The following is a 22221-nucleotide window of genomic DNA, read 5'->3' as shown; positions in this document are numbered from 1 at the left end:
ATCTGATATACGAATGATGATCCTAGACGTGGAACTATCTATTTTAGGATCTCCTTGAGCACTCACCCACACTATATATAAGCTCACTCTCCGTTCAGACTGCAACGGTTATAATTGACAGCCGCTCCCTTAACCTTGATCCGTGCAATTAGAAAGAGGCTAGAACCATTGTATTCTATCAATGTACACTGTCTTTAACAACTGTACGTACTGATGTGTCTCTCTAAATAACAAATCGTCATACCCAAACAGTATTGAGTGGATCGTTCACTTTAAGCCAAACCAAATAGAGTGTTACCAGTGCAAATCTTTTAATACTAAACTGAATATGTTGGTCGCACAGCATTTGGTATCTCCTAAAATCAATGTTTATAAATAAGTGGAGCATCATAAGTGATCTACATTATCTTTCTCTTCCTCTCTGTATTTTCAATTAAATATGGTCAAGTCCTCACTCATTGTCGCTTCTCTTGCTACTGCTGGCTCTGTGGTCATGGCTCAATCAGGTAAATTCTATCGTGCGAGCTCATAAATAGCGGCATACTGATTCCATAAGCAGCCACTCCTACTACTGCTAACGGCGCCACTCTTCCCACTGCTATGCCAAGCAACCTCTCTGGTGTTCCCAGTGGTGTTGCTGATGCTGTAAGCAGTTTGCTCAAGAATCCTGCTGGCATTAACTCGTATATCTCTGCTGTAAGTTAGATCAAGCTTGTAAATTGATCAGTGTACTGATAAAACAAATAATAGGCCTCTCAACAAGTCAGTCAATTGCCTTCTCAATACCAAGCTTCAGCTTACTCTGCATTATCAGCTGCTAGCAAATCTGTAGCAGCTATTCAGCCTACCAAATCTACTGGCGCCACTTCTGCTGCAGGCTCTAATGCTGCGCCGGTTTCATTTGCTGTAGGCGCACTTGCTCTCATTGCTGTTTTTGCATCTCTTTTGTAAATGTATCCATCATCATCACCTCATTTTTCATGAATTTTCATTCAATTCGTTACAATAAAGCATAATTTCATCTCAATGTATGACAAAAGTTCATTTGATGCTTGCTGAAGCTTGTAAAATTAGCTGAATATAACTAAATGATATTGTGTGATCGCTGTAGTTGTGGTACGTTCCACCAATTCATAAAACGTAGGCACTTTAGCAGAGACATCAAATCAAGACTCACACTCTTGTTCCTACTCATTCTATTTTTACCAGAAGCATAGCTTATATTTGCATGTAGTATACATCTATTTATAGCAATGATGGATAGATTGATGCTGTAAACGCAGTGTCACTATCATGGCTGTTAAAAACAGGTTTACATTGAGCTTTGGATGCAAATACTCTGACCTGGACACACGTTGAGTAGGAACACTAATCCATGTAACATAAATGCTCTCAAATGTTATCAATGTTAGGCAGTTATGTACCTTGCATTAATGACATTCGCAGCACTGAGATGGCCTCCAGCAGGAAGCACTCAGCAGCAACTTGTTGCTATAAAACACTTAATTTTCAGACGTCTTTCTATAGCGAAATTTGTGGCATTGAATAGGGGATAATGAAACGAATCCATGTAAAACACTCTTCAGCTCATGGCAGTCGTACAATAGTAATAGTCAGCAAAGGTAGTGCATTGGTTTCGTGTACATTTGCATCAAGTTCAGAGCAATCAGGCGATACTGATCACTGCATTGAGGAATGGCTTTTCCGGTTTCTCGCCTTAGCTTATGGACATGGTGGTTTGGACCTTTTTGGAGTGTTAGGTGTTAGAAACGATACCTGCACACCCTTTTTTTTTTTGCAATCAGAGATGCACTCACCTTCTCGCGATTGATTTTGTTGTTATAAACCCAAAAGTGTATAGTTTAGATAGTTGAATGAATAGAACTTGCTATTTTTGTTGTTCTTTCACAATCAATTGGCACGAGGTGTATTGATTGTATTCAACATCATTTGAAGTGTGTACAGTAAATTTGATTCAATCACCAACATCTTCACAATACGTTGCATTGTGTGTTATAAATCAAAACGAACTGGCGTCATCAGATTTTCTCTGTTGTTACCAAGATCCTTAGCACGCAGAACTTGTTAAAGAGGTAATTATCATCAGATATACTATGAGAGAAAGTAATGTTAACAGGAATTCCTGTAATGGTTATGAATGAATGTAAAACCCCTATTACAGCCCTCGGATGTAAACGTGAGAATTCTATATATTGTTTCTCATAGTATATCCAACGTGAATCAAGACGTCTATTTATATACACGCTTATTAACTGAATGGTGTATTGATAAAAGTATCGAGGAATGCTCTTGTACGATGAGACATGGTTCTCAGCTATCCATTAGAGAGCAAGATGCAAGCAATAACTCGTACTGAATCAAGTGGGCAGTAACGGTAGAACCGTTTAAGAGAGAATGATTCCAATGATATGGCAATGACATTCATATCGTTTAATTGCTTGTTTGAAATGAGTCGTTTGTCTGACGATCCTCTTTTCTTCAACATTGTTCTGTCTATAGTGCTGCTCTAGAGCCTATAGCGTAAGAAATCGTAACATAGTGTCAAGATCACTCCTGCAAAACCATGCATTCAACTACACAAAAACCATCCGCTGAACAAGCCCATATCATCGTTGCTTACATGTTTAAACGAGCAGATTGCCTGAAGAAAACTGCTACGTAGAACACATCAACGGATTTCATTGTGACGATAGAGTGGATAACTTGAGATGGGTCACAGCTAAGCCAAATGCAATCCATGCCAATGGTAAGCCTGTATCTGTTCAGGATAAAGCAATAGGTCGTTTTCAGCTTTTCGATTCCATTGATGATTGCTGCACAGAGTTCACTACTATTTATCCCAATCTGTGTTGACAGTTAGCAGAGCATTCTAGATTGGGTAACGATGGACACACATTTAAAAGAACCGAAATGATATCAAGAGTATTGAAGAAATCATTCTACAAAGATTTTCGAGAGGAAGCCGCATTACAAACAACACATCTGGAAGTCTGATAGCATTTAGTATAAATTATATGTCAATATGAAATAAATCTTCAAAGTCATCTTAATATGAAAGGATTGTTGGGATTTCTTTAGTAACATTTGCTGAATACCAATGATGTGTTGCTCTACAGAATCTAGACACCATGAGTGGGCATAATTTATGACTTTATTTTACTTTGCACTGTATTGTATAGAATGGAATGGAGAGAAAAAGAGGACACGAAGAGACTATCTGGTTTACTTGGACTTGGCAAGACCAACTCTGTTGTTACCAAGATCATAAACGCTGTAGAACTTACGAAGGAAGACATCGCCAACAATCCAAAGAGGACCAGCAGGTTCAGGAATATCCATACCCATAAAACCAGAAATACATTGGTCTTGAACCTGGAGCACGTAGTCCTCGCCCTTCAAACAAAAGTCTTTACCATTGAATACAAAGCAGAATTCAGGAAGAGTAGGGACGACTGAACAGTCGAGAGTGTATTGACCAGCCCAGTTCTTTTCAGCACCCAATTCATGGTTGATCAGGTCAGCAACGGTGGAAGGAGCAATCAAGAGAGAGGATCCAGTATCAATAGCAGCGCCAACAGGATCCAAATCAATGTATTCATCACCAAACTTGATGTTCTCGAGCTCAATCTCCCAATAACCCTTTCTTCTGATTGGTGCCCATGTGATGTTGCCATGGAAATGGTCGGGATCGACACCACCAAACACAAGCTCACCGCCATTATCAGAATCTCCCTTATTGATATCGTTAAGCCAGAAAGAAAAGAGCTGTTCATCGACTAAATCCTTGTTGACCATGTGATAGAAGGGGGGGACTGTTTGCTTGACAGAGATAGTATCATAGCCAAGACCAAAGATACCGTCAAATTTGGCCAATGCAAAAGTGAATCCAGGCTCCTTGACAGACTCAGCGAAGCCTTGATCCTCGACCTTGATGCCACCAACATGCAATGTGTCTTGCGATATAAACCCTTCGAGAGAGCCAGTGCCGTATTGAATAGCAAAATCAGTGCCATTCTCTCTGTAAGTCTCTGATTGAGTAGAATCATAACGGCGATGCATGAAACAGGCAATAGAGTTACAGTGAGTAGAAGGAACCCAAAGGTTGGATGAACCAGTATCGAATACGACGGAGAAAGTTTGAGGAGGAGAACCAAGCTCAATATCACCGTAGTACTACAAACATTGGCGTCAGAGGGTCCGCATTTGACAATGTACATCATTTTACTTACTTGAGCGTTCATGTAGTTGGAAATAGGGACACCATGCTCAACACTGCCATCAGGCTTGACTTGGAAAGGTGTAACGCTCTTGTCTTGATAACGGCTAGCACCAAAGTACTTTTGTGTCAAATATTCACCGGTATGAGCATAACGTTGAAGCTTTTCAGAGGGGGATTCGTCTACTTTCTTGATGGCGATTCTAGACAAATATTTGTATGCGTTAGATAAATAAAGATCCCTGCATAAAACATATAGAGCTAGACAAAAGGCGGGAATTATGCTGATTACTCATGCATAATCTACCTTGCCAATATAGCCCGAAGTGATAGGGGGGAGCCCACATGTCAAATGTAGATGATAATTTACCTGGAGACAGCAGCTTCAGAGACAGTGGCAAGCACTGTGGCAACAATAGCAGACAAGGCAAAGATTTTCATTTTGGATAATTTGAAAAGAATAAAGAAAAAGAGAATTGGAAAATGGAAAAATATTCGGGCTTTTTGTCCCAACATCTTTGGCTTTCCTTCGATGGATGCAAATGGACCGCTCATTGTGATGTCATTTTCTATAATAGGGATTTCTCAAATGGCATCAGAGAGAAGGAAAGCAACATGAGAAACGTGTGTTCAATGTGGTGTTGATAGTAGTTTGTAGGGAGATGGGCCATAACACCTAGGATGGTTTGTTTGGCTGATACGGCATTCAAATTTCCTGTAATCAGCTTACTTCAAATCATGGGTGATTGTAGTATACTTTTTGATAGTGTTTTCATCAGGGACAGTAGTCAACTGCTTAATTACAGATTTATGTACACATGCCTTATTTCCTAATGCTCAGTGAGGGCCATGCTCCACCCTATAGTTGTGAATGCATAATGTGTGTTCAAATGGCAATTTGCAATGTACGTTATGCTTCGCATATGGATGATCAATTCTCAGCAATTACGCCGATCAGATATAAAGGCTTCTATCCTAAGCGGCAGAAATTAAACAGCCTAAAATTCAGTACTTTACAGCTTGCAGTCCCCTTTTCAATAACTTGACAAGCATCGATTGCCTTCATGATTAAACGAGAAATACCCTTCTTGCTAGTCGGCATCATCAAGGTCAATTTAAACTTTATTTACGTTGAGCTCCAGATTGGCCAGATTTTAACTTTTCTCGACTTGATTTAACTATTTTTCTAAATTCGACTATGTAAGTAGTGATAATCATCACACACTTTCTAATGCACTCTAAAAGCACTTTTCAAGATGCATCTAATGGTATGAATGAAAAAAAGATATTTTGACTGAGAATGTCGAGCATTTTCTGCAAATAGGATATTTGGTTTCTGGCCAAAATGTCCAAATTTTGCATATAAACACCTCATAAACAAACGTTTAGAGGCTGCTTTGGATCGATAGAATCATTTTGAATTTATATATACCTTAGTAAAAGTCTTCGTTTTTGTGGTCAAAAACGCGATCGTCTGATTTTCGACGAAAACCATGAGGGATACCTCATGCTTTTTTTTGTCGATTTCGGTCGATATTTTTTATGTCCCAAAAAAGTTGAGCAAAAGCGTCAGCAAGGTGCCACTAGGCAAGAACAGCTGTTTAGTGCTACCCTGGCTGCTTAAAACGGCTTCTAACGCGAGAAAACACGACCCGAATGCACCCAAGTTTTGCTGTGTTCAGCACACCTTTAAGTAGCAAGAGGTAACAAGCGTATGCTATATGCCTGTACACAATTGTTTTTGTTGATATAAATGTGGAGCATCATACAAGAGTTGGGTTTACAATTCCAGGCCAATTATAGAGAGTTTCATATGATGGTAAACGCTCAAAAAGTGAAATGACTGCGTCTATTGAATGATAAGCGTGTATGCTAAGAACTGTACGCTATAATTGACATTGCAAGGCCAGTAATATCTTTTCATGACCTTCTTGCTTGCTCGGTTTGTCTGCTTGGGCTTGGGGCCGTCCATTGCCGAGTCAGTTCATCTGGCAAGGTCGTTGTTCGTTCATTGACTCGTGAAACCAACTTGATCTACCTAAATCACAAAATAAATGCTCTCTCCCTCGAATGCTGGGTACCGCATAACGTCTGGACAATTGATGCTGGGAGTTGGCAGTACATAAAGGTTTGCACAAGGATGAAAATATGAGGACGTGCTGCTATGACATTTGTGCAAAATATAACAGAGTAAATGGCGTTTCTGGGGACGTGCGAGGTATAGCTAGGTTCCCTAAATGCTTTTGATCCGATGGAGCAATGAGTAGTGCATAACATGCGTTGCAATCTACATTGTAGTACACAAATGTTGCTTGGTATGATCGACGTAAACAAAGCATCATTTGCCTTATGGCGCAAGCGTTAATATGATTTGAAAAGCCCTCGATTGGCCTGAGATTATAGTCCATTCTCTTTGCATAGAAGCACTAGCAACCACTATAAACCAGTGCCTAATCTTGATCCGCTATAAACATCCTGACAGGTCTCCCAATGCACACAGTAAGCGAATGAATGTAACAAATAACCTTCAATATTTCCCTTCTTTGTATAAATTTTATTTTTAGAAAAAAGAGTGTTGTTTCATTTCTCAAAGCTATATAATCAAAAAACTACAACATTTAGAACTTCATGTTGTGAGGGAATTGACCCTTGTTCAAACCAAAGTTGGAAGATAAGTATTGACGGAGGAAAGGAGTCTTGGCAACAACTTCGAGGAGAGCCTTATCAACAGCCTTTTGGTCAGCAGCCTTGGACTCGGGGAAAGCAGCCTTCTTTTGCTCGCCTTCGAGGAAAGCCTTTTCGGTCTTGGCAGACTTCTTGAAGTAAGCATCGTTGAACTTGGCATCAATGGAGACGGAAGCGATATCGAGCTTGGTGGAGGTGGCAATGACATAAGCTTGGTTGACACGTCTCAAAGGAACACCGTTGACCTTGAAGGGACCGGTGACGAGGAGGAGACCAGAGTCGAGTTGCTTCAAGACAACAACACGCTTTCCGCGATAACGACCGGCGAGGAGAATGACAACAGTACCGGGAGTGATGGAGGCACGGACACTGACCTTGGCAGCAGCCTTGCGACCAACCTTGGGTTGAGGGACATCCTCAGCGGGGTAGAAACGAGAAGCCTTTTGAGCAGGGACGGTACGGTTGTTACCGTTCTTACCACCCTTAACCTCAACAGTCTTATCGGTAGCAGCAGCCTTGGCAGGAGCAGCAACAGCGGTTTGCTTACGCTTGTACTGAGCCTTCTTGGAGTAGGCAGCAGAACGAGAGAAGCGAGAGACGCCAGGAGCAATGAAGCTGTTTCTAGGTGCGTGGGGCATTATAGCTACAAAAAACCCCATAATTGATTAGTATCCTGATCCTTATGCATCTACTAATGCGCTTGCTTCAGATAGATGTGATATTCATCATGTATTCAATCAAATAAAGAAAATGGATCCATTGTCATGCTGATTTGTCAAATGTGGAGCAGGTGCTTATGCAAAACTGTTCACTCTTGGTGTGACTAACCCGCATTGTAACTCTGATAGTGTTGAATAGGTCTGCATTGCACTGCCCAGCTAGCTAGTGAGGATCCTTTGGCTTGAACACTGATATTTTGACATTTTCATAGTTGAGCTTGTAAGATTGCATACATGTCCAACATTTAGAGCGACAGGATGATCAGATCAAGCCATGTCAAGCCAAAAAAAAAACTGAGCATAGATCGATTGCTATGATGAGTACTGATGTGGATGCATGTCTAGTGTATCGATGTGGATATGATGTTACCAAAGGATGGATGCATTATATTGCTGGTGGATGTGCTGGATGTCTCTGATGGATGATTGAACTTGCCGATGTTTCTTCATTCGATTAAATCATGGATGCCATCCTTTAAAGATAGAATGCATCCATTATGATGCTATCATCATCTATCTATCGCTTGCTTCCCCTTGCTCTCATTATCTCTTATACATACCTTTGGCAATCACGAAAAAGAGGATGATACGTTAAAGACTCATTATGGATATTTAACAGACCATCCATGTCCCGGGCACCGCAAATCAATCGGACAGTCAAACAAAAATTCATGGTATAGCCAATCATGGCAAGATGGTTGCTGCAGATCGGAACTCGATGTAGGTCAGGCTCTTGTGTCCAAACAGGGCCTGTAGCATGGCAGATCAAGTGGGGTTCTGCCATAATGACCATGTATCCGTAACTTGATTTTCTTGCCAAGGAAGGATGCAGCAGCAATAGTAGCTACGCATAACATACGGAGGTTCAGAAACTCATGTATCACATCCTTACACTCAAGATATAGGGGATAAACATTTGATATACTTTTACCATATGTTTTTCGTTGCTTCTTTACTACACATCTCACCAAAGCTTGATTTGTGTCATAAGAAAGCCTCCAATTGGTCTCAGCAGCTTTGGTATCAATTGCCTATTGAAGGGGAGGAGAGTGCTGTAATTTTTGCTACATTGTTTGGTTTTTACGGTTAACGTATAACAAGAAAGAAGAAATGCTGCAAATGTTGTTCATTAGTTGATGAGTAACATTAGAAAGCGAAGTTGTTTACTGTTCCAGGGTTCCCGAAGAAAGAATGCTCTCTTATAATAACCTCATTGTAGGCATTGTGTAGTTTGTATATGAGGAATCTCATATCTGACCGTACACATCCACACAGTCGAGTATGCATTTGAAGGCAGTTTCTTCAAGTCTCTTTCCATCTTTGCTGTCTTCAAGAACACTTAACGATTAGATAAAAAAGCAGAAAGAGATAAGCAATATTGGAAGGATTGCCTTCGATTGTGATTTATCTTAAAGAAGAGAGGCGCAAACTGCGCAACTCCTTTGATTAAAAAGGGTTAAAAGATACTACAGATGATATCGAAGCTAGACGCAAAGAAGCTATGATATGTGGAATAATGACCTTTAGCGTCTAGGGAATATGTTTGCAAACAGAACTAGAGCTTGTTGCCTAATAAACACTATCAAATTCTTGTCAATCACGATTAAATTTCTCGCAAATCAAGATATTTTTGGACCAACGTTTATTCCAATAAACAGGCATGCAGGGAGCAACTTGCGATGAAGAGCTAAAGGCTGCGATTCCCTGACGAAACATCCTGTTTCAAGACGCTACCGTGTTCCGACACTATCAAGATATGGCTTTGTATGCTCGTTGTTGTGTCAACTGCGACAAGAAAGGAGATTATCAAAATATTCGCATGTCATTCTAGACAACGTTACATTTTGATGTGCACCAACGAATAAAGCTCAATGATGCAAAAAGTTGCGCTTTTCTGGCTTTGCGCTACATCTTTGGCAACAACTGTGCTAAGCAGCAGAATTAGCTCAAGGTTACTGTAGCCAGTGGAAGCACGACTTTGACAAAGGCACAGGTAGCGACAGAGACATCCACAACAACAACAATGCTCATAGAGAGTCATACCGCCGCTCAATTAGAAACTGTTACGACTACAGCTATCCAAGTAAACAACACCACTACGACAACTACCCTAATCGAGAGATTTACAACAACAACAACTGCACCAAATTTTATCGAGACAACAACAACGACTCAAGCATGTTTTATAGATATAATTACTATGGCGCTCGTCAAACCAACCACCGAAATCTCTGCTGTAGCCATGTTGACATAAACGGATACTAAGCTCTTTACCATATCTGTCTGTACAGAAACAGATGGAATCTTCACTACAAGAGCAAATGCTATTGGCTACTTTGGCACAACCTCTATTACTACAAAGCCTAAACACTACCATAAAGGCTCTAAAAAGGAATGTTATGAAGATGATAAGGATGATATTGAGGACTAGCACTATAAAATACGAATGTTTATGCTTCGGATGGCCCTCTACCTTCGCTTCGCTTCGGTGAGAACCAACCTGCACGGCTGCAGCTTGCGCTACCGATTGCTCTTGCGTATCTTATCAAAATACTACTACTTTCATTTTGACCCTCCACTTACACATGAAAACCCTTTATATTATCTGTGGATCTGATTCTTATGTGATGCTCTACATCCATATACACGTAGCTACTTCATATACGGGCAAGTAGCATACAAATATGATCCCTTTTTAGTCAAGAGTGTGCCTAATACAGCAAAATTTGAGTGCATCTGAGCTGCGTTTTCTTGCGTTCAAGGCCGTTTTAGATCGTCAGAATAGCCCCAAATGGTTGCTCTCATCTGGCAGTTACTTTCCAACACTTTTGCTCGACTTTTTGGGGACCAAAAAAAACATGGTCAAAAATCGACCAAAAAGCATGAGGTACCCCTCATGGTTTTCATCGAAAATCAAACGATCGCATTTTTCATCTTGATAGTGAAGACTTTTACTATGGTATATCTTGAATCAAAATGTTTCTATCAATCCAAAGCAACCTCTGAAATCATCTTTGTGAGACTTTAATATGTAAAATTTCGACATTTTGGCCAGAAACCTCTTTTTATATTTTTACAAATCATTCATATGATTTTCCACTGATCTAAGGGTGTGATCTGTATATCTCTAAATTCTTTTGACAGGTTGTCTGTAACAGCTTCGACTGTCAATGTTGGCTCATTAGCCAGCAGCTCAAAGATAAATACAGTATGTTCGTCTTTGAGTATTGCTGGCCGTCCCTTTCCTACTTTGGTTGCGATAGAATCAGGGAATCCCTTTTCAACTATTTCGCTTGTCATTTGATTCCACTGCTTGACTTTACGAATAGCTGTTGACTTGGAGAGCCCTACCTTTCTGTACCCGCTTCACTGATAGACATATTCTCAAATTCTTACAATAAATTGATCAAATTGACTACCTTTGCTTCGTTCTTGATGATGTATGATCCCCTTTCCTTTTTTACTACATCAAGGGGTGGGGGGCTCTTCGGAGTGAGGTTTGGTCTTCCTCTTAGCTTCTTTTTGTGCTGCATTTACTGCTGCAGTCTCTTCCCAGTTCATATATGATTGTGTCATCACAGGTACTGTCTTACTGTCAAAATTGTATTCTTCGTTCATGTTATAAGCAATATAAAAAAATTCAAGAAGAGAAAAAGAAGAGAGAATTTGGCTAGTCCTCATATTGCATTTTTTTATTGGTGACCCATTTTCGTATTAAATGATCCATTTTCAAAACAGTGACCCATTTTTGTCTTAGCGACCCATTTTCAAAATTATGACCCATTTTCATTGGCCGACCCATTTTCAAAATCGGTGGCTCATTTTCATTTCAAGCTGACCAATTATTTTTTTTTATTGGGCCAACCTTTTTTCGTCGACTGTATTTTTTTTGGAGGTTCCAAAAAAAAAATTGGGTTCCCAGCAAAATTGGAACCCGATTGGAGTGATAACTTTTGTTATAAGCCAATACTTTGTCAAATAACAAGTGTTATTGATCTTTGGGTTCCAGTTTTCGTTCCAAGTGTGTATATTTGACATTTACATAAAAAATATTAGGATTTAATACATTCTAATGATATGTGCGTTATCCAAGGCCTTATCATAAAAAATATATTTATTCTTTTGGTTAATTAACACCTGAAAGAACTTTTTTTTTCGCTTTTAGTTTGTACTTTTGTTCCTGAAATTTAATCAGAAACCCACTCTTTCTAGAATTTCAAAGGTATAAAGCTTTTTTTTTAAAAAAAAAATGAAAACTGTGTGTCTGATCTTTTTGCTTTATTTATAGAAAAGCAAAAGCTCACGTTGAAGAAAATGAAGTGCCCCATTCATTAATTATTGAAAGATTTGCGCCTGAAGTACAAGAGCAGCTTTCCAGCATCAACCGAAGTATAGCAAATACAATGCGAGAATTGAAAGAACGTCAAAAGAAGTCGGATGAAATCCAGCAGCAAATGCAAAAAGTGTTTGACAATATAGTCACCGGAAAGCAGCAACTGCAACTGTCTTTTAGAATGGAGCAAGGGAACCAAGCAGTAGCGACAACAGGCGCTGTCGCAAAAACCTCTGCCTTGCCAAGATCAGAAGATGTATCGCATTCAAAACAATTTTCGGAAGAATCCCAACAAAGCCCACCACCACCAGGTTACAACAATGCCGCAGTTGCAACTATTTCACTTCCATACAATCAAGAAGGTGTACCGTTATACAAAATGAGTCGACAAGTGACAATTGTGTGTGATCTTTGGGACGAGTGGACAATAGGTCGAGATGGATTCTGGTCTGTTCAAGAATTAGAAGACAAGTGGGGCGCTAAATGGAGAAAAGACGACAGAAAATGGTTCAATATCCGTAAAAAAAATCATTGATTCCGTTGAAGACCTTCAGCTGGATCTTGGTCTCTCCCCCACTTCTGCTGTAGGCGCCCTACAAAAGGTGCTCAACACTCGCCACTGGTCTTTGGATCGCTTGGGCACCGAGCTCCAAAAAGGCGCTTTTTTTCCTTGCGAAGAAACGAAAAGAAGAAAATTGCAACACTTCTAACTGAGCCTTTTTTACCATCAATAGTTGCATTTTCATTAATAAATATCTTTGTTTTCCTGTGGATTTTGTAAAAATCGCTTAAAAATGTGTCATGTAAATCTGGGTCCCAAAATAGCAGGGAACCCCAAATGGCACCCACTACTGAGAGTTGGTAAATAATCCTTTATTCTGTTATGATTATTCAAATTAGACTCACTGAACGACAGACATGGATCAACATCCAGGATGAGTAGTTTTTCATAATGAAATGTATATAGTGGTTTATTCCTTTCATCGTTCAAAAAGAAATAGTAGCATAATCTTGGATTCATATATACAAAATGTACAATACAAATGTTTCCATGATTTCTGGTGGTTGTGCAATATAGAGACTCGTTTAGAGGAGAAAAGGGGGTGGATTAATTAATTAGATGAGTTCTTTGACATATTGTAACTATATTGTAAATATGGAATAATAGATATATTTCTCTCGCATTCTCTTGTAGTTTCCTTACTCGGCCAAAGCATTGCCAGAGTGAGGTAATTCTTCAAGCTTTTCAGCCTTGAGTTCCTCGTTCTTCTTGGCCAAAGCCAATTCAGCCAACTCTGTGCGAAGCTTATCGAGTTCAATCTCGAGAACACGAATCTTTGTGTCCTTTTGAGCAACCAAGCTCTTTAATTCCTCATTCTCCTTGTTGACATCCTTGAGTTGGTCCTCGGCCTACATGTTTACAGGTTCAACTACACGCTCTCTATTACAACTACCAGGCTATACTTACATTTTTGTCACCAGCGTTGGCACTAGCAGATCCAGAAGAAGCAGATGCAGTATCAGGCTTGACTTCTTCAGCAGGTGCAGAAGGAGTGAATTCCTTCTTGGCCTTGGCAGTGAAACCAGACTCGAGATCAATCAACTTGGGATCAGCATTTTTACCCTCGAACCATTCATCAGCAGTGAGAGCAGGTTCATCACTGGCACAAGGAGGGAAAATGTCGGATTGGAAAGCATCAGACTAGAGTGAAGAGTGCGTTTAGATGGGCATCATTGTGGCAGATGGCTCTAGCGCTTACCTTTCTAGGGACAGTGAAAGAAATGGGTTCAATCAAGGTAGTTCCAACCTTGTAGGCTCTAGCAATCTCACATTCATTGACATGGACACCACGCTTGGGCAAGAAACCCATACCTCTTTGAGGTTCAATAGCCTTGAATTCAGAAAGGAGGTACAAAGCATCGTTATCATACTCATAATAACGAATGTTACCGTCACTACATGAAACAGGGAGATGTTAACAAGGAGTTGATAGTTGCATAGATTCACTTACCCTTTTCCGGCGAGGTACAACATTTTGTTATCAGCATCATAAAAGGGCATAATGACACCAGAGGAGGTATCGATGAATTCAGATTTGATGGGCTTGGCCAAATTAGTAGAGTCCCACAAGTTCAGTTGACGATCACTCATGCGAGAGAAACCAGTGGTAGCCAAGCGATCAGTATCACCGAGCCACACGACACGCGAGCCCTTGATACCTTGATGGCCAGGACCTTCTTGCACAATTTCATTGGCACGGACATCAAACACACGAAGCTTCTTGTCTCTGCAGGTAGTAGCCATAAGAGAACCATTGTAGTTCCATGCCATGGATTGAATAATTTCACCATGGCCTGTGATTTCTTGCTTCTCAACACCCTTTTCGATATCCCACAATTTGATGGTCAAATCAGTACTGGCAGAAGCCAACACATTTTCAGCAACGGGGTGGAAAAGAACATGGCCAACTTTACTATGGGCAAAGAAACAAAATGTTATGCATTGTTTCCTAGAACCCAATCTCTCAACAGCATCCTACTTACCGGCCGTGACCAGATAACTTCAATACAGGGGTAACCTCCTCTTGGTTTTCGGCGTACTCTTCGGGGATGTTCCAAATCATAACTTTACTATCCTCAGATCCGGAAGCAATCACATAGTCGTTGAAGGGGTTGAAGTCGGTATCAAGGACAGGGCCAGTGTGTCCTCGGTAGAGAGGATAGTTGTCAGGCAATTTACCTATATTGCAATGTCAGTTTAGCCCGTCCAACTCATTTGCCATAAAGCCAAAGCATCTTACCAACTTGAGAGTGAGGAATAACAGCAAATGCACCACCACCAGATGCTTGCCAGTTAACAGAAATGAACAACTAATTATTGTACTACCGTTTTAATATTTCCCTTTCTTTCCCTCTCCTTTTTTCCTCCAGCACAATACACACTTACAGGATTGGCCTTAACCATGTTGGTATCCCAAGCATTAGCGCTTACACGAAGATTGTCATAGCAGAAATCTCTCTTGGCACAAGTACCATAAACGTGGCGATATTTAGAGGGGCGGACAAAGAAAGCCATGGTGATTTGATGCTACAACGACAGATGTTCAAGGATACATGTTTACATGTTGATGTCTGTGTATACTTACATTCTATCTAGAGAGAGAGAGAGAGAGAGAGAAGGTAAAATGTATGAAAAGAAGAAAGAAAGAGAAGAAGAAAATAGCAAAGAGGCAAGTTGTAGCTGTATATTTAAATAGCATCAGACACGAACCACTAAAAAGTCCGGCTCTGATCTTGGTTAAACAAACCTATACAGCCCCTCTCTCCCCTCTCTGTCTGTATACTTCTTTAATGGCTGCAATGTTTTAGCTTACATTCGGGTCTGGAATCCTAATGTACTTTTATGGACTTGGGCATAACAATGAAATGGGTTTCGTAAGAGTCAGTTTATTGCGTATTTACAAAGAGACTTCATCTCTACTACGGGTCTGTCTTTAACTTCTTTGATGCTTGCTCTTCAACGAGCTCTGGTTTATCTACTGTCATTGGGGAATCTTGCTCTTGCTCTTCTTCATCGTCGCCAGCTTGCTCTTCTTGCTTTTGCTTTTCAATTTCGTCTTCTTCCACAGTTGTTACTTTGGTCTGCTTTTCTTGCTCTAATGTCTGCGTCAAAAATGTGTTGACTTGCCCTTTCAAGTTCAAGATGCTGTCGGTCAAGCTTTTGCTGCCGTCAAGAGGTACCTCTATGATTTTGTTGGTGTTTTTGGCAGTGTTGTTGTATGTTGCTGTAAGACTTGACATGACGAGTTGTGTATGATTTGCAAGTTCAATAACACGGTGGAGCAAAAGAAGATGAAAAATGAAAAAATTTCACTGGGCTTCAAAAACGCCTGTTCCTTTGACGCTTGAAGCATTCTAATAATGAAGATGGAGGCTAAATCATGTCCATTTCTGATGAAACACTGTACATCAAACATTGGGCAGAGTGGCCTGAATGTGTCCTGAAAACACTATTTATTGAGCTTGATGTTTGAAAGAGATCCCGTCTTTCAAGCAGTGTCCGTGTCTGAAAGCTTGGCTAAATCTGTTCCTGCAAACCAAATGTTCAAATTACAATGGTGCACAAACAGTGATGCCGAATAATGCAAATAGCGATTTCCTTGAATTTAATGTGATTTACACTTTTATAACTTCAATTGTTAAGAAGCAATGACAGCACTTGGTAGACTCAACTAGCTACCTAAGGATGATCACGTCTTCCCCGGATGCTGTTGTTGACCAATTAGTAACAGATCTTGATCCAGTGCTGTCTTGGGAAACCTGATTCTTCGTACTTTTCTCGTTTAGTTTTTCCTGTATAGTGTTCTTCTCGGCAGTGATGCTGTTTGGAATGGCCTGGAGAACCTTGATCTTTTCCTGGGACGTTTTGAGGTTTTGATGGAGCGTGTGATTCTCAACAATCCAATTTTGCTTGTACTCCTGCAATTTAGATACGTTCTCTCCTGCAGTCTTCAATTGCTTCTGTAAACTCTTACTTTCAGCTGCATCATTCAATTTGTGTTCTTTCAATGCGGATGCACCTTCATTTGTGGCGCTAGAATTCTCACGCAATTACTGATTTTCTCTGATAAGTCGTTTCTTATCATTGTTGAGCTTTCTGATTTTCAATGTAGAGCTTATGTCTATCCTGATAAATGTCTGCTTTCTTTTTAGCAAGCCTTTTCACGTCCGCAAAAAACTTGTCCTCCTTTGCCTTGGATTCTGTGAGCTGCTTCTCTAAGCCTTGAATGTGATATCTGACTGTATCCGGACTTGAGGTGCCTGAAATTGCTATTTCAATGAATTTTGAGTTGGTGATGTTCTGCTTGGCAAGGGTGTCGTCAAATAACTTTTTCAAATCAAAGTACTCCTTTTTGTAATTCCTGTTCTTTGCCATCGCAGCGCATTTGTCGCGTTGAGATTGTAGTTCTCTTGCCATAGCATCATTCTTCTTCAAGGCGTCTACTTCATTCTTCTTGGTTAATGTAAGATCCATAATTTGTTCCACATAGACGGATGATTTCCTGGTCTCTTCAAGGTAAGCCGACTTGGCGTCCGTCAATTCAAGAGTTCATAATCACGTAGAACCCTTACCGTCTGGTTTTTGCTGATTGTAAGCTTCTCTTTTAAGTTCTTGGATTACGATTGCATTTTCTTCAAGATCAGTCTTCAACTTCAAGCATTCACTGGAGCTGGAATCACCTTCAGTAGATAGAAAGATACGGCATAACTGGATCTCCAGCATATTATGAATGCCTTTGCGACAGAAGGGACAGTTGAGATTTGTTTTCAGCCATTCTCTGATACTAACATTGTATAAGTCAATGTTTCTGTCGTATTGTAAAAGATTTTCTGTACATTTGTAGTTACCATTTTAAATCAAATACATGTCCACAATTAACAAGCGTTACCAATGGCTGTTTTCCAACTTCGTCCAAGCAAATACTGCATATTGTCCTCATTGCTGTTTGTATTCAGGAGATGGAAGAAGAGGTCAAAAGAGATTAACTTTTCACACGCTAGGCGTCTTTTTATAGCCAAAAAGGGCATTAGAGAACAAGTTTATTGCAGGTCATCAGAACATGATACAGTAAATAGAAAACAGTGTTATAAACTGCTTGCGCCCAGTGTGTACATTGCAAGATTAAGCCAATTAGCCAAATTCATACGTTGTAAAATTAGAGGCAGAGACCTTGGTTGATGTCGTAATAGCTAGAGAGAAGAATTTGTAGACGTTAGCTTTGCAGACTAAGGTGTTGATTAAAAGACATGTCGATTTTACCTCAAGTGATCAGAGATGGTAGTGAAGGGCACAATGCTATTGGAGCACAAGTCGGATTCAACGCTATCGGTGCAGATTTCTACATATATGACACATGGCAAGAATGAATAGATAGTCGTGATGCTTATTGTCTTTGACACTTACGAACACTTCCAGAAGATCTGATCCAAGCTTCAACACCAGGATGAAGATAGCCAAAAGCTTGAGGAGGAACATGAGGTACAACTAGACAAAAAATGTATCAAAATTCAAAGAATTTGTTATACTCAAAACCAACTTACTGTCTCTTTCGTTGACAGAACGAGATAAGGGAATGCCAGTTGAATCAACATAATAAGCAAAAGCAGCATTTCCTGTTCTGGGCATGCCAACAGTGTAGATGGCTAAATTTTTGGCAGACAATCTGGAATCACGTTGGTAAAGATCCATACCAGCAAGCAAAGCTTGAGCAGCACCAAGTGAATGTCTGTTTGCATATGAGTAAATACTGGATATAATGTCGATGGCTTGCACTTACCCAGTAACGATAACTTTGTAAGAAGGAAAGGCGGTGATTTGGTCTTGAATATCAGGGAAAAAGGAGCGAACAACTTCATTATAAGAGTTCAAGAAGCCTGACAAGGAGAAAAGTCAGTATCGCACGATAGTGATGGTTGCAAACAAGCGTACCTCTATGCACCTTGGCGCCCTTCACATTGGGATAAGTGGTGAAATCAAATTGGATATCCTATGGTGAAATTGCGTTAGTCAGAGCTGGGGTATTTCAGTTAACCAGCACTTACAGCAATGCTACTTCTGATGGAGTTAGTGCCACGGAAGACAAGGTAGATGACCTTTTCCTTGTCACTTCTCAAGACAAAACCATTGGTATCAGAGACAAAAGAGGTGAAGGTCTTGATAAGCTTGCCATCAGGTACTTGTTTCAAACATTGCTCGCACTTCCAATTGTTAGCAGGAACAACATCACGGCAGTAAGCAGTAGCAGCAATACCAGCATACTTGGCAAGTTCCTCGATCTTTTTGGCATTAGCCTTGATAACCAAGTCGTCCTTGGGATAGGCGGGGAAGTGAGGAGGATTGGGAGGAAGATCCATGGTAAAGTTACCGACTGTTTCGATTTCATCACGCTTCGTAAGAGTGTAATTGCCACCATGCTCATTGTACCATTGAGTATTCTTGGTAACGTACTCAGATTCAACATCGTAATCATGAGGAACCTTGGTAGCAGGAATAACACGTTTAGGGATCAAGGGAGGAAGAGTTACATCGGCATCAGTCAAGGTGCCATTGACGTGAGTAACATTGCTTGAAGAAGCGGAAGATCTTTCAATGAGAGGAATGGTGGTAGGAGCGGCATCAGAGACAACAGCAAAGAGCACATAGGAGGCAGCAAGAACAAATTTGATTTCTTTGGTAAGGGAGGAGATCAAGACCATTGTGGCAGAAAGGAAGGAGAGGAAGGAGGCTTGAGGAAGCTAGTGATGAGAAACTGTCAATGGATGTTTGCAATGTGGTATTTATATACAAATGTTTGACATCTTGAGATTCACTTTCATATGATGATGGTAGCAGGCAGTTGTATCAATGTTACTTTTACAATATAAACTTGCATTGAAAAACTTGAATGCATAAATATAGCATATGCACATAGAATGGGAAAAGTACTTTAGATTTGTGTAACTGAAGAGTAAGAGATCATCAATCTTTTTGGTAAAGAAGGGGAATAGGGCATATAAAAATTCTATTGTTAACATCACGAAGATAGAGTCTTCTTAATGTTCTATCTTGTTATATATTTAGAAATAAACACTTGCAAAAGATAGACAGGTATGAGTAGACTGATATGGGTGAGATGGAATAGAGATATTTGATGCCAGTAATATGAGTATCTGGATCAGGACGTCTAATGTCTCTCTAGAGTCATGGTCTAACTCTGAGCTCGCAAATATGCACTACTGCGATATTACTGCGCCATTGTAGCTAAGCGCAGAAATACACTCGATCCTCGTGCTTTTAGGTATATTATACCATAATTGACGATGTACTTTTAAGGTGACAGGTTCCACCGATCACACACATACAGACAGGCACATGTAGCCTAGGTATGCAGGTTCCAATTAAGCATTTACTTGTGGTTTATACATGTTGTGTAACTGATCTGGAATTTTTCGTGGTAAAAACAACATTGTTGTATACGGAGATGCTACTTCTAATGCGGATTCGCTTGCGAGGTACAGTACATCTACTATAGCGTAATTTCCATTGAAGCTATCACAAGAAATAGCATACTGTATATATAGAAAGTAGCTTGAGAGCTTGTCCTGATTAAAGAACAACAAGGATTTTTTATCAAATGTAGCGTTCCACATAATGTGTAGCTCTATTCGAATAAGGCAAACATAACTGTGCAATCCATATTTTTCCCAGATCAGACGAGACTAAATCTAACAAATAGATACATCTCTCTTGTGATATATCGTGATACTGTAACAAGTATACTATACTATGAGCATAAAAAAGCGTATTCACATCTAGTAGCATCAGCATCTACAGCTTATCTAGCACAAGCATCCATCGCACAAACAATTGAAATAGATGCGCACCATTCTGGTTATTTTCACATTGTTTAACATGGCGTTGTTTAACAGTATTTATAATTATTAATATGAAAAGTGAATTATATCACACGCTATGCTGTGTGCTTTAGCTTGGAAATGTATGTTAGGTCATCAATCGTATATTGAGCAGAAATTTGATAGAACCTTGGGATAAAGATCCAAGATCCAAGATCCAAAAAATTGTGGCGCTTAAATCACCCAACGTTTCCTTAGATTTTCGCATGGTATAAATCAGCGAGAAATGAGAAGGTTGTATCTTGAACATGCTCAATATCATAATTTTGCTGATTAATGCAAAAAAATGAATAAACACTTCAAGAGAGGCTTTTTTTTTTTTTCTAGCCATTCGTGTTATTATTCGTTTTGAATTCACACGTTGCTCTTTTGGAAAATATGCATTTTGAAGATCAGTTCCCCTGAAATGGTACACTCGATACGAATTAGTCACCGTAACTGAGTTCAATTTTTTTTGGCATCAAATAATTCATTGATCTTTGACATCAAATCATCATTAATAAAACATCGTAAGGAGTACATGAAATCTGGATATATGATATTTACCATAGTATTTTATTTATATTCAATGCTTTTAGTAGCGTGTTATTTCGCCTCTTGCATTTATTACAGCTTGACATCTAGATGGCATACTTGCAACTAATCTCTCCGTCAGACCAAGATCCAAGTTATTCCACTCCTCATGGATACACGCAAGCAATTGTTCTGCATTATCAATGCGATGCCTCTTACTCTCAATTCGCTTCTCCATGATGGCCCACAGATGTTCGATTGGATTCAAATTGGGGCTTTGAGCCGGCCAGAAGCTAAAACTGTTGACCAATGGTTGATCCTCCTTCCAACTTGTAGAAATTCTATCTGTATGACAGGAAGCACCATTTTCTTGAAGAACGAAGTTGCCTTTCTCATTCTTCATCACATCAGCTATCCATGGCAAGTAGCTCTTGTCCAAACACTCGATGTATCTGTCCTGATTTACTCGGCCATCAAGTGCTACTAACGGTCCGTAGCCTCCAGCCCAAAAGCATCCCCAAAGCATCACAGAGCCGCTTCCAAACTTCTTGGTTTTGATGATGTGGTAATCATTGTACCTTTTTTTTTTTACCTTCTTTTCAGATCACCCTAGAGCCACCATCATTACCGAGAACCATGAATTTGGACTCATTGGACCAAACAACCTTTCTCCACTGTTCTGGCCCCCATCCGACTTTGTCCAAGCACCAGGAGATTCTTTTCAGCTTGTGCTCAGGTGTCAATGCTGGTTTGTGTGCAGTCTTATATGATTGAAAGCCAATTAGCTTCATATACTTCCTGAGCGTATCCATTGAAATTGATGGGTTGGCGTCACACCATAACTTCAAATGGTTCTTCATTGGTAACAACGGTGCAGAGCGAAGCTGACGTGCGAGCCGTCTCTGATCTCTATTAATCATCTTCAATGGTGCTCCAGAACGTTTTGGAAGCAATCCGGTGCCTTTAGAGCCTGCCCTCTTGATCACGATGCTTACCGTAGACGGGGACAGGTTCATGGTCTTGCTGATCACACTTTCTTTGACACCTGCTCTGTGGCAGTTTACTATACCACCAATTTGCCATTCTGAAAGACGAGATTTGGCTTGTCAATTGACCTGATCTTGATGTATACTCATTTAAAAATTTTAAATTAGGTCAAGTAGTGAGATCTATGATTTTAAAGCATTCAAACATTTAGTGGTGGTTTTCGAAGTTCTTAAAAATAAAAACAAACAGTGACCATTTCGGTGACTGATTCGTATCGAGTGTATATCTTGACC

At 40.0% G+C, this 22221-nt stretch overlaps 8 protein-coding genes across 8 annotated transcripts; 2 read left to right on the top strand and 6 right to left on the bottom strand.

Moving 5' to 3' along the window:
- Window positions 1–439: 439 nt before the first annotated feature.
- On the top strand, window positions 440–951 carry ATC70_012709 (uncharacterized protein; the record flags this gene model as incomplete). The annotated part of the gene is made up of 3 exons (XM_064831880.1): window positions 440–506; window positions 560–696; window positions 751–951. 3 exons carry the CDS (start codon window positions 440–442, stop codon window positions 949–951), a joined length of 405 nt encoding a protein of 134 aa, XP_064678160.1.
- Window positions 952–3243: 2292 nt separating this feature from the next.
- Window positions 3244–4678, bottom strand: ATC70_012708 (uncharacterized protein; the record flags this gene model as incomplete). The annotated part of the gene is made up of 3 exons (XM_064831879.1): window positions 3244–4194; window positions 4251–4440; window positions 4608–4678. 3 exons carry the CDS (start codon window positions 4676–4678, stop codon window positions 3244–3246), a joined length of 1212 nt encoding a protein of 403 aa, XP_064678159.1.
- A 2177-nt stretch (window positions 4679–6855) lies between these two features.
- Window positions 6856–7560, bottom strand: ATC70_012707 (uncharacterized protein; the record flags this gene model as incomplete). Its single annotated transcript, XM_064831878.1, has 1 exon — window positions 6856–7560. One exon carries the CDS (start codon window positions 7558–7560, stop codon window positions 6856–6858), a length of 705 nt encoding a protein of 234 aa, XP_064678158.1.
- A 4484-nt stretch (window positions 7561–12044) lies between these two features.
- On the top strand, window positions 12045–12509 carry ATC70_012706 (uncharacterized protein; the record flags this gene model as incomplete). Its single annotated transcript, XM_064831877.1, has 1 exon — window positions 12045–12509. The coding sequence occupies one exon, from the start codon at window positions 12045–12047 to the stop codon at window positions 12507–12509; it is 465 nt and encodes a 154-aa protein (XP_064678157.1).
- A 665-nt stretch (window positions 12510–13174) lies between these two features.
- Window positions 13175–15050, bottom strand: RPF2 (rRNA-binding ribosome biosynthesis protein rpf2; the record flags this gene model as incomplete). The annotated part of the gene is made up of 7 exons (XM_064831876.1): window positions 13175–13384; window positions 13443–13676; window positions 13735–13930; window positions 13987–14448; window positions 14519–14714; window positions 14776–14845; window positions 14922–15050. 7 exons carry the CDS (start codon window positions 15048–15050, stop codon window positions 13175–13177), a joined length of 1497 nt encoding a protein of 498 aa, XP_064678156.1.
- A 404-nt stretch (window positions 15051–15454) lies between these two features.
- Window positions 15455–15775, bottom strand: ATC70_012704 (uncharacterized protein; the record flags this gene model as incomplete). Its single annotated transcript, XM_064831875.1, has 1 exon — window positions 15455–15775. One exon carries the CDS (start codon window positions 15773–15775, stop codon window positions 15455–15457), a length of 321 nt encoding a protein of 106 aa, XP_064678155.1.
- Window positions 15776–16616: 841 nt separating this feature from the next.
- On the bottom strand, window positions 16617–17475 carry ATC70_012703 (uncharacterized protein; the record flags this gene model as incomplete). The annotated part of the gene is made up of 3 exons (XM_064831874.1): window positions 16617–17044; window positions 17108–17319; window positions 17384–17475. The coding sequence occupies 3 exons, from the start codon at window positions 17473–17475 to the stop codon at window positions 16617–16619; spliced, it is 732 nt and encodes a 243-aa protein (XP_064678154.1).
- A 216-nt stretch (window positions 17476–17691) lies between these two features.
- On the bottom strand, window positions 17692–19231 carry ATC70_012702 (uncharacterized protein; the record flags this gene model as incomplete). The annotated part of the gene is made up of 7 exons (XM_064831873.1): window positions 17692–17725; window positions 17796–17874; window positions 17940–18020; window positions 18077–18261; window positions 18313–18409; window positions 18465–18522; window positions 18578–19231. 7 exons carry the CDS (start codon window positions 19229–19231, stop codon window positions 17692–17694), a joined length of 1188 nt encoding a protein of 395 aa, XP_064678153.1.
- Window positions 19232–22221: the final 2990 nt, after the last annotated feature.

Source organism: Mucor velutinosus (genome assembly GCF_035048745.1).
Source record: "Mucor velutinosus strain NIH1002 chromosome Unknown tig00001569, whole genome shotgun sequence".
Classification (NCBI taxonomy): domain Eukaryota; kingdom Fungi; phylum Mucoromycota; class Mucoromycetes; order Mucorales; family Mucoraceae; genus Mucor; species Mucor velutinosus.
The sequence above is the reverse complement of the archived record's forward strand: the minus strand, read 5'-3'. Positions and strand labels throughout refer to the sequence as shown.